The sequence below is a fragment of the Phyllostomus discolor genome, chromosome 14 (assembly GCF_004126475.2).
Source record: "Phyllostomus discolor isolate MPI-MPIP mPhyDis1 chromosome 14, mPhyDis1.pri.v3, whole genome shotgun sequence".
Lineage (NCBI taxonomy): Eukaryota > Metazoa > Chordata > Mammalia > Chiroptera > Phyllostomidae > Phyllostomus > Phyllostomus discolor.
The window spans coordinates 45,372,445-45,383,742 of NC_040916.2; the positions used below are offsets into that span (position 1 = coordinate 45,372,445).

The 11,298-nt window shown below is 48.6% G+C and overlaps 1 protein-coding gene across 1 annotated transcript; it reads left to right on the forward strand.

The window, feature by feature from the left end:
- The first annotated feature begins 4,425 nt into the window (after positions 1 to 4,425).
- On the forward strand, positions 4,426 to 5,579 carry S100A8 (S100 calcium binding protein A8). The gene is made up of 3 exons (XM_028503205.2): positions 4,426 to 4,575; positions 5,071 to 5,233; positions 5,383 to 5,579. Exons 2-3 carry the CDS (start codon positions 5,093 to 5,095, stop codon positions 5,506 to 5,508), a joined length of 267 nt encoding a protein of 88 aa, XP_028359006.1. The 5' UTR covers positions 4,426 to 4,575; positions 5,071 to 5,092; the 3' UTR covers positions 5,509 to 5,579.
- The last annotated feature ends 5,719 nt before the right edge of the window (positions 5,580 to 11,298 follow it).

Sequence of the window (11,298 nt, forward strand, 5' to 3'; positions counted from 1 at the left end):
TTTTTTCACTGCCCTGCCTACACTGTCCTGGTTTCGTCAGGTGAGGCCAGCCCCCTCGGGTCTGTTGGGACACAGACAGGATGGAGCTCTTTCCTGTAAACAGGCCCAGGTTCCGCTCCCCCAGGTTGCCCCACGCCCCACAGTCTGATGACAGGCCCTGCCTCCCCCCCCACCCCACATGCTTACCCAAGTCCCAACACCTTCTCCTACCCCGGCGGCTCCGTCTGGCTCCGGCTCTCCCTGCCCCTCCCAAGGCTGTCTGTCGGGAGCAGCGTCCCCGGGGGTGGTGGTTCCTGGCCTCACTGGTCAGCAGGCACCCCAGACAAGCACAGGACCCTGGAAGGAGGCCAGGGCTCATGTCTGCCCTGAGTCTCCCTCACCAGGTCTAGAGACTATTTTCCTTAATCTCTGGATGAAGAAAGCTGTCTCCACAGGGACCATTCTCAGAGGGGTGGCTCCAAGGAGGGCATGTCCCAAAGGTCAGGGTCTGGGAAGGATCGTCCCCACCAGCCTCCTATTCACCACACCGAGAGAGGTCAGCGTGAGCTTCATCCTGGGCTGCTGAGCAAATCCTAAGCGGAGGCTCAGAAAAGCCAGCTCGCTGGTTCTAATGTCTACTTTTTGTCACCTAAGCACCAGAGCAGAGCAGAACACATGCCCATAGGAAGGAGCTTGAGTAACTAACTCCCCGTGCCTCGGTTTCCTTATCTGTCACATAGGGATAATTGTACCTGTAGTACCCATTTTACAGGTTTCAAATGAGTTAGTGGGTGTAAAAACACTTTGAAAACATAAGGTGCGACTTGGGTAAGGCGGTGTTGTGCCAGGTCATGGGGGAGAGGACCTGGTGAGTAACAGGTATGCGCTAAGTTCTCGGTCCCAGGTTGAAAACATGGCATATGTGCCAGCAACAGTCATGCTTTCCTGTGAAGAGGCTGACGAACCTCCTGCCAAGGAGGTTAGGCTACATTTGGTTGGTGGATCCACATCTTGTCTTGTTCCAAAAGTGACTTAAGGTGACTGGGGTGTGATAAAGGAAGGGAATTTCTGCACGGGGTAGGGGTGGATCAAGTGTTCAATTTCGCATTCATTTATACCCCCGGTAGGTGGTGACTGAACACCTCGTCTGGACCAGGCCCTGAGGTTGTGATGTAGTTTCTGGTCTCAAGGAAAGGACAGACAATAAGCAGATGAATCACAGCACAGCAGGGCATGTGCTGCGATGCATAGGGATGGGGGCAGCTCTAAAGACAGAAGAATGAACTAGGCGTCTGTAAGGGGGGAGAAGGAGGCTCAGGGACGGACAGGGGGTGGCCAGTGGATGGTGTCTGTGATGGACCAAGGAGGATGAGGAGGGATTTACTGGCAAAGAGGCATCCCAGGCAGGAGCAGGAAGTAGATGTTGTCACAACATGTCACGAGTCACCTAAATCATTTGGTGCACTGAATGTTGTGTCTCTCTGTGGGCCTCAGCTTCCTCTTCCTCATCTGTAAAATGGGAATGGTGGTAGTACAGCCCTCGCGGGATTACTGGGAGAATTTGACGGATCGATGTAAGTAAAGCACTTACAACACCCAGTGGCACATTGTAAAAGCCCAATAAATATTAGCTACAATTTTGCTGTTATTTGTTCTTATTATTGATCGTTGTTGTTGTTAGTGTGTGCACCAGGCACCCTGCTGGGTCCGGGGGGCAGAGGTGGATGGTCCAGTCTGGGTCCCTGAGGGTTCACAGTCCTGCTGGGCATCGGGTGCGCCCTCACGCGGTGCTACGCAGCACTCTAAGCACTTGACACAATATTTTGTGTAAACTTTTTATTAAAATGTCATACATATTAAGAAAAGTATACAAATCATACATATTTTGCATCTATTATTAATCTTTACAACATTATTTTTAGGTGAAAACCTTTAACATTTTTATTTTATTTCTTATTTTAAAAACAGCTTTGTTGATATGTAATTGACATTCAATAAGCTCCTTATTTTTAACTGTGGCAAAATGCACAGAACATAAAATTGAGTATCTTGACCATTTGTAAGTGTGTAGTTCAGTTGGAAGTACATTCCCTCTCCAGAACTAAAGCTCCATACTCAACACACAACGGCTTCCCCGCCGACCCCCAGGCCCCCAGCCCTGGCACCCACCATTCTGTTTTCTGTCTGTGACTTTGACTACACCTAGTAGGTCATATAACTGGAATCACAGAGTATTTGTTTCACTTTTTTCACTTGGCAGAATGTCTTCAAAATTCATCCATGTTGCAGCATGGGTCAGATTTCCCTTCCTTTTTATTTTTTAAAATTCCTCACCCCTAAGGAATTGATTTTTGAGAGAGGGAGAGCGTGCGAGAGAAACAGCTATCAGTTATCTCCTGCACGTTCCCTGACGGGATGGAACCCGCAACGTTTTGCTGTGGGGGATGACACTCCAGCCAACTGAGCCACCTGGCCAGGGCAGAATTCCCTTCCTTTTTAAAGGCTGAATAAAATTCCATTTCATTCATGTGTGTGTGTGTGTGTGTGTGTGTGTGTGTGTGTGTGTGACATTTTATTATCTGTCCCTCTGTGGATGGACATCGCGAGTTGTACCCACGTTCTGGCTGTTGTGAGTGATGCTGACGGAAACATGGGCATGCGGGTATCTGCTGAGACCCTCCTTTCAGTTGTTTCGGATGTGTACCCAGAAGTGGGATTGCTGGATCCTGTGGTAATTCTGTTTTTAATTTTTTGAGGAACCTCCATGGTGACTGCACCATTTTACATTCCTGCTAGCACGGCACAAGGGTCCCAGTTTCTTCACATCCTCCCCAGTGCTTGCTATTTCCAGTTTACGTTGACAGTAGCCATTCTAGTGAGTCTGAGGTGCTGTGGTGAGGAGTGATGTGGAGCACCTTTTTTACGTGCTCATCTTCTTTTGTATGTCTTCTTTGGAGAAGTATCCATTCAAATCCTTCACCCATTTTTTATTTAGGTTGTTTGTTTTTTGTTGTTGTTAAGTGGTAGACGTCCTTTAGATGTTCTGGATATTTCCTCAACTCAGACATACATGATTTGTAAATATTTTCTCCTATTATGGTCTCCTAGAAGGTAAACTCTATTTTTAATCTCTACTTAATGACTGAGGTAACTAAGGCACCGGGAGGGTGAGTAATAATGCCCAAGGTTACACAGCTATAAAGTTACTGACATGATGAAACCCAAAAGGCTACGGAATCATGAAGAAAGGCTAATCCCATCTATTTCCCCCAGGGGGCGATGATGGTCTAGGACCTGGAGAAGCAGTAGGTAAATGCTTGTTGAGTTGGTGAAGGAAGGAGAGGAGAGAGGGGTTTTCCCCAGCAGAGTCATGTTTTTGTCAGATTGGTCTCTGGAGCCCAGAGCCCCAGGATCTGGTCCGGCTGCTGACACATCCATCTGTACTGGGAAACGCTGAGTGCACCATGTCACCTTTCTGCTCTCAGCTTCCTTGTAGGTGCTGGGTGCGTTCTGTACGCCACCTTCCTGACAACCCTGTTCTGAAACTCTAATCAGATTACAAGGGTGTGAAGTGTTTTGTAGCACTAGAATGCACTAATGCACAACAAATTGTCAGCTCTGAAAGCCAGTTAATGCCATCTGAGTGGCATTTTGTTGGGTTAGGGAACAGTTTGTTCCTCCTGAAATCCTGGGGAGTTGGCCACCTCCTCTTCTCTGCTTGGGCAGGAAGCATTTCTGCCTTCTCCAAAGTACCTCACCCCCCTCCCACCCCCACAGAGTGGGTTCCTCTTCAGCTCAGGCTCTTGGGGTCAGAGGCACACAGTCATCTCAGAGGGGCTGAGGGGTCCCTGGGGTGCTTATGCAGAGGCTCAGTGCCTCCCACACACAGAGGGACCCCCAGCCAGCCTTGGTCTCTGAGGCACACTGCACCCGGAGCTTCACAATGCAGGAGAGGGGGCAAGAGGTATGGACAGCAGGAGAGAAACTGGCCCTTAGCAAGGTGTCTCTGCAAAGTCCAACTGCCCACACAGCAACAATGGTGGAAACACTGCACCCTTCATCACTAAAATCCAGCACCAGCACAGATGTCCTTAATCTTTTAAGGGTCTTTGCACCCCCATGAGAATCTGATGAAAGCCACAGAGGAATGTGCTCATGTGCCCCCAAAATGATGCATTCACTTCAGTTCCATTTGGACACACACAGACAGGCCACCATGTAACAGATTAGCAACTGTGACAGTGGGGGCTCAGGAGGGAGTGCCGTGGTCACCAAGTTGGAGGATGGTAGCAGCCCAGAGGAGTCTTTACTATGGCCAGTATGGCTACTTCCTGGTTTCCCCTGCTGGGCACTACTGCTGGGAAAAGGACTTCCTCTTCCTTTTCCTCCTCCCCTCCCCACACCGGAACTGTTCATCCTGCTGTGATTGCCCCATTCACCTGGTTAGGAAACCCGGGGCTGTAGCAACCCTGGGAGGGAGCAGCTGCCAAGCCCTGGTGGCTGGCCAAGCCCAGTTGCTATAAAAGGGAGCCGCTGCTCAGCCTGCATATTCTGTCAATTCAGTCAACTCTGTCAACAAGGTTTCTGGAAGACCTGGTAAGTGGAACTGCCCTGGTCACCCCACACTTTGGGCTTCCCCAGGGGAGGGCTGGAGAACTCAGCAGCCTTCTCTGAGAGTGGGGAGAGAAGGTTCAGGGAGGTCTGGACGGTGATCGAACCTCCCAGGGGAGGAGAGTGAGACAGGGACAGAGAAGGCCAGTCCTGCAGCACTTTTGGGTGAGGGCACATTCATTTCCTAAGCCGGGCCATTGTTGGGCAGACGGTGAGGGCATGGAGAAAGGTGGAAGCCACTATGTGTGCGTGTGTGCATGTGTGTGTACTTACTGCCTCCCGCATTCCTGTCCGTATCAGTCAACCCCTTCCCATCACAGCTCTAGCCATTCTCTGGGTTTAGTTATTGGATGGTGCAGGTCAGGACAAAGCCATTACTTGGGTTTTGAACCTTCTGAATGTCTTCACTCAGTCTTAGTCTTAGTCTTCACTCAGCTGTGGGCAGAGGCACCATCCCCACCCGTGTGCTCTCCCTTCCAGGTGAGGCACATCCTTGGACATCATGCTGACGGAACTGGAGAGTGCCCTGACCAACTTCGTTACTGTCTACCACAAGTACTCCCTGGAGAAAGGGAACGCCCATGCCCTCTACAGGAATGACTTCAAGAAAATGATAGAGGCCGAGTGCCCTCAGTATATGAAGGTGAGGATGGGCTGGGTGTGGTCCGGTTCTCTGCCTAGCTCTGATGATGCCCCAGGGCCACTGGTCCCTCTCCTGCCCCAGGTAAATGTCCATTCTTCAGCTTTCACTGAGATTTTTACACTCTGCTTCTCTCACCTCAATCTTGACAGAAAAAGAGTGCAGATGCCTGGTTCAGAGAGTTGGATATCAATAGCGATAAAGCCATCAACTTCGAGGAGTTCCTCATACTGGTGATAAAGATGGGCGTGCTGGCCCACAAAGAAAGCCACAAGTAACATGGCTGTTGGGTGCTGGGGCTGCGCCCCTGGAATTGTCCCTGAAGAATAATAAAGTAATTGATACCTCAGGTCTTTCTTGGTCTCTTGCTTTTCTCTTGTGGAATGAGGTTCCTGGGGGAGTGGAGGGAGTGTTGGAAAACCCACGGGAGAACACCGGACCTCTGCTGCCCGGCACTCCCTATGCCTCAAGGACATTCAGTGCTTACAACTTGCCTGGTGTCCTCTCTGCATCCCCCTCAACGATCTGAGTCTCTTCTAGCCCCAGCCCTGGGCCACTGGTTCTAGGACTTAAGGATTCTAAAAAGTCCATGACACTATAGCTGATCTTTCAAGAGGGTGATAAGGAAACGGGGTGATATAAGAAACACTACTGTCCTCTAAACTAAATTTTAGTTTCCAGCTAAATGTCTTACCTGAGACTCTTGGGAACCCTTGGGAGATAACTGCATGCATGTGTGTGTATGTTTGAGAGAGAGAAAGACAGAGACTGACCCTGTGTGTGGTGTGACCTTAGGTGGATGTTTAGAATCCCCCAGTAACTAACACTAATAGTTCCCATTCCAGATTTTGGAACCTTTCCTTCTCTCTCGACTTCCAAGCTCCCAAGTCAATCAAATAATAAAGAAATGGGCAGATAAGCCAATACACTAATAAAACTCAGCTCAAAGAACAGGTTACTCAAATGCTGCCCTGCGGGTGAATGTCTGTCAATCAATGAAATACTGAAGGGCCCAGTAAACGGGAAGTTCAGATCCCAGACCCCGGAAAGAGTTTCTTGCTGTGCCTGGGGAAATTTTCTGTTGTCTCCACTTGTGTGATGAGGCAGTAGTGTTGGTGATGGAGAAGGGGATAGGGAGCTGTCACCAGAATCTCCAAACCAGGGTTTTTAACTTGGGTCTATTATACATCTCTAAATAGAACTGAAGTGAATGCATCATTTTGGGGGCACATGAGCACATTCCTCTGTGGCTTTCATCAGATTCTCATGGGGGTGCAAAGAGCCATAAAATGTTAAGGACACCTGTGCTGCTGCTGGATTTTAGTGATGAAGGTGCAGTGTTTCCACTATTGTTGCTGTGTGGGCAGTTGGACTTTGCAGAGACACCTTGCTAAGGGCCAGTTTCTCTCCTGCTGTCCATACCTCTTGCCCCCTCTCCTGCACTGTGAAGCTCGGGGTGCAGTGTGCCTCAGAGACCAAGGCTGGCCGGGGGTCCCTCTGTGTGTGGGAGGCACTGAGCCTCTGCGTAAGCACCCCAGGGACCCCTCAGCCCCTCTGAGATGACTGTGTGCCTCTGACCCCAAGAGCCTGAGCTGAAGAGGAACCCACTCTGTGGGGGTGGGAGGGGGGTGAGGTACTTTGGAGAAGGCAGAAATGCTTCCTGCCCAAGCAGACAAGAGGAGGTGGCCAACTCCCCAGGATTTCAAGAGGAACAAACTGTTCCCTAACCCAACAAAATACCACTCAGATTAACTGGCTTCCAATGTTGAAGATTACTTTCTCCAGGGTCCTGGGCTTTTTACTGTACTTGTAGACTTTAATCATATGAGAATGCAAATGAGCAGGCAAAGGCCACAGCTTACACCCTTATTCATCGACCAAGGCTTTAATTACCAGCCAGTTTTATTATCAGCCTACATGTTAGTGAAAACAGTTGGCAGACAGAGGAAAAGTAAGCTTGGGAACCTAACATGGGATGAGGGGCTCTAGTCATCAAGCAGAGAAGCTGGGCTTCTTTCTGCTGGGTGAGTGGGAACACACAGGGGCAAAATCTCTCCCTTCTTGCTTTTCCTGAAGGAGAGCTTTATCCATCTCCCAACGTGAGGACTTCCACCTAAGTCGAGAGTGTGGATACATTGCAGGAAGGGAGATCATACAGGTCTGAGAGGTACCTTAGAGGTGAGATGGCCCAAATGTGGCCTGGCAAAAAAAGATGACAAATGTCTACAGGGTTCTCATGGCCGCATTCCAGGCCCAACGGGACCTTTAGGAGATATGATGGGAGAATACACCAAAGAGAAAACAGCCTTGCTGTTATCCATGCTGGTGGTGGTGACGGTGAGGGGAGTGTGTGTGTGTGCCTGAGTAGGCTTGGGGGAAACATGTCCCAGTGCCTTTGATTTTCCTTGAAAATGTTCTGTTGCTGCTCATAGATTCTTCAGGGGAGATTTATCATTATCAATTCTGCTTGCCAAGCTTGACCAGAGACCATGGGGAGGGCGGCACAAAGTGTCTGTTGGAGTTTCCCTGTGAATGATGGGCACTGGCTGTGAAGAATTGCATTGACCTTGGGCTATCAACAGTTGATACCTGAGCTCATGGTCGGGCAGGGGAGGTGACCCCACTGGCGCTGGCTACCTGGAGAAAGAGGTGGAAGTGAGGGGGGCATCACCGGAAGGCCCAGGGAGGAGACAGGTTTGGAGACTGGTTTACAAACAGAACTGTGCCCATTACAGGGACAAGTGGGCAGAGTCAGGCTTGAGCCCAGAGCAAGGTGATTTGGGTTCCTGTTTCCCTGCCTACAAAAGAAGAAGAAGGCAGTGGGAAGTTGAGAAATAAGTCATTCAGCAGGAAACTACCTGCAACATCTGGGCTCACAAAGGAGACCTTGGCTCACCAGTTGAGGCAGATCCGGCCACTGAGATTTCCGGGGCCTGTCAGGATGACCTGTCTGAAATTCTGCTTCTTCGCCCAGGTTCTCCACCCAAGGCTCCTGACTTCAGCCAGTTTCCTCATGGTTGTGACAAAAATCCTAAAGGGCATGAAGAGGATCTGGAATTGGGCAACTTGTGTTTAGCAGCTGAACAAAGGAGCTTATTCCAATGGAAAGGACTTCCCCATACATCCCTCTACATGGGAGCCAAAATCATTCTGTTGGGGCCCAGAGACCAGCCCATTTTCTGGCCTCCTGACCTGGGGAATTCAGCCTGAATTCAAATGGGCTGAAGAGGGGAGGGAAAGCTACCAACATTTACTGGGCTTCTGCTGGGTGGCAGTGTGAGAGGAAAATAGCATCGCAAACCTGAAAAGACAAAAGGGTGATTGCTTAAGTCTTTGATCTCAGGCTAGAGTCTGAATGGAAGCAAGTCCTGCTACTTGTTAATCTTCCATTATTGAAAAATGTTAAATGTTGGCGCAGTACATTTGATTAACAAGTCCCAATGGATAAAGTCAGTTTATCTGCCTGATGGAATAATATGATTGTATGACCTGGTAGAGATGGCAAACCCCTAACTGTTAGGGTTTTTATCACTCTGTTTAAAGTTAAAAGAGTCTTATATCTAACTAAGAGTCTTAATTAGGCATTTCTTTCCTGACTGTCTTTATATATTCTCAAATATTTTCAAACCAGCTTAAAAAAACCTGCTGATTCTCTTAATGAAATAAAATAAAAATTTTGACATGGGCCTACTAAATTTGTTGATCATTTTGCTTCTCAGACTTTGTGACAGTTTATCTCATTTATTTTTTGTGACACTTCTGAAAGAAGTCATTACTCTTTCTGTTTTGTATATGAGGAGATTTGGAGAGGTTAAGAACTTTGACAAAATTTACTAATCTGGCAAGTGGCAGAGGGAAGTGTGGACCCCTAACTATCTTCAGGCTAAAAAGCCCAGTTAGCACACTATGGGAAAGCTCTCTCTTCCATGCTGTGTGTGTGGAGGGCCTGTGCTTTCTCTGCTGCCCCTTGGTCCTTGCCTCCTGCATAGGCTCTGCCACCACCAATCAGGATAAAACAAAGCACAGCAGGTGCCAGGATGAGCTTGTCTCTGGGGCCTCTCCCTGTCTAGGACTCACCAAGTGGGCTCAGGGCTGAGCTGTTATGGGTTGTTTCCTGGTGTGAGCAATCCTCTCGACAATAAACAGGATGACTGGCATTTTGATCTCTTTGACCTCTGAGGTGTCGCAATAATAATTTCCCCTCCATTCTGGGTTGGGGAGCCTTTCTTCCAGTCTTAGGAGCTGTAGAAGTTTCCATGTACACAATTCTCTGATTTGTAAAATCACGGTTTGAACTGGCTGCTAAGGCCAGGGCATAGACCTTTAGCAACTCTTTCAAATCATCTGACCCACCTCTTTCAGTGGACAGGAGCCCCCTCCTCTTCCTGCTGAAAAGGCCTAATTAGTAGCAGAAAGCATGGAGCTCTCCTGCAGCCAAAGCCCATCCAGAGCAATTCATCAGTCTAGCCCAGCAAGGGTTCCGTTCAGTTCAGCTTGCTCGGCATTTTCTTCAGCTGTGGCGCATTCCCCCCTGTGCTTTCTAGAGCAAAATATTTAACCTAAAGAGGACGCTTGGGATTTCTTTCCTATGTTTGTCCTAGACCTTTCATGATAAGGTGTATCTATTAAGACCTCACTGTAAACATCACACTTAATGAAGAAACGTTAGATATTTCTGTTTATGACAAGAAGAGGACAAGGATGCTCCCGTTGCCACTTCTATTCAATATCTGTATTGGAGGCCCTAGCCAGTGTTATAAGATAAGAACAAATAAATGGGAAGAAATGGGAGCTTTGGAGGCTCTGGCGGCTCTGGCCACATGAAGTGAATGTGCTCCCATTTCTGTGTTTCATTGCCTCCTTCATTTCTCCCTGTGAATAACAGCTCCTCTTGCCGACTTTTTAGAAATGTGCCCCTGCCAGATTGGACTTAGTTCTTCGCACAAGGCTAGTAATGTCATTCCTGAAAAACACGCTTGCTGGTATCTCTTAGTTTTCTCTGTGAGCTGAATGGCCTTTTCTATCGCTGTATCTGGACATCCAGGCTTGGACCAGGAAAGATGCTGCCATGCTCTCAGACTTGGAGACATTGGCTACTGAGTCCTCTCCTGTAGGAAAAGGTTCAGAAATTTTGAAATTCGCAGTCCAAGGTACTGAAAGATCATTTCTCATGCATTTCCCTTTTCTGATGTCTATTTTGGGTTTCACAGAGAGTTAATGTTCCAACAAATTAAAAAAATGCTTTATTTGTCTTCTCTGTCCTCCAGAATATTCTGCCAACTACTCTGCGCTGTGCAAGGGTTTGCAAGTATCCTGTAGGACTCCCTGAAGTCCTGTCTATCCCAGCACTGACATTGGGTAGTCAACACCACCTCCACCGCCACAACCAAACTTTAGACACAATTACAGCTACTGTCTCTCAGGCAGCTGCTGCAGTTTCAGGGGAGTCAACTGATCTGTGAGATAGACAGGAGTCTTCCAAGGAACCCCCAAATGCAATAGGTGTGTTTAGTTCCTCAGTTACAGTCATGTGTTTTTATTTCCCCCCGTAGTTGCTCATGCACCCACAACCCCTGTTGAAGGAAGTCCGGCATCCTATCCTTGAGCCAAGGGTCCCTCAGGCTGGTGTGGGTCTAGGGATCAACTCTGTTCCCCTGAACTGGGGGACAGACAACAGCAGCCTCTTTTGGGGTTGCTTCCACTTGCTCTAGGAGCTGATGTTGAGGCCGGCCTGCCGAATTCCAAAAATGATGCTTCTCCCTCCAGGTGCCAGGGCTGCTCCCTGTGCTGGGAAACAAGTTCTGCTCTTCTGAGTTTCTGTCCTGATGGCCAGGCATCTTTCCCCAGAGCTCCTGGGAAGAATGGGTTTGGGAGTTTCCACCAGCAGCTCTTATTGTCCCTGCGGCTTCTTTGTTCCTGGAATGGTCTCCTCTTTCCTCATGGTAATTTGACTTCAAGAAAATTTTCCTGCCTATGGATCTAGGTAGGGCCAATACAGCTCTCTTACCTCATAGCTCCAGGCACTTTCTTCCCCAAAGTTGGCCAACAGTATTGCTGACTAACTGCAT

Coding starts and splice junctions, on each gene's coding strand:
- S100A8 (XM_028503205.2), top strand. CDS start 5,093: ATGCTGACGGAACTGGAGAGTGCCCTGACCAACTTCGTTACTGTCTAC. Junction 5,234..5,382: donor AGTGCCCTCAGTATATGAAG/GTGAGGATGGGC, acceptor CAATCTTGACAG/AAAAAGAGTGCAGATGCCTG.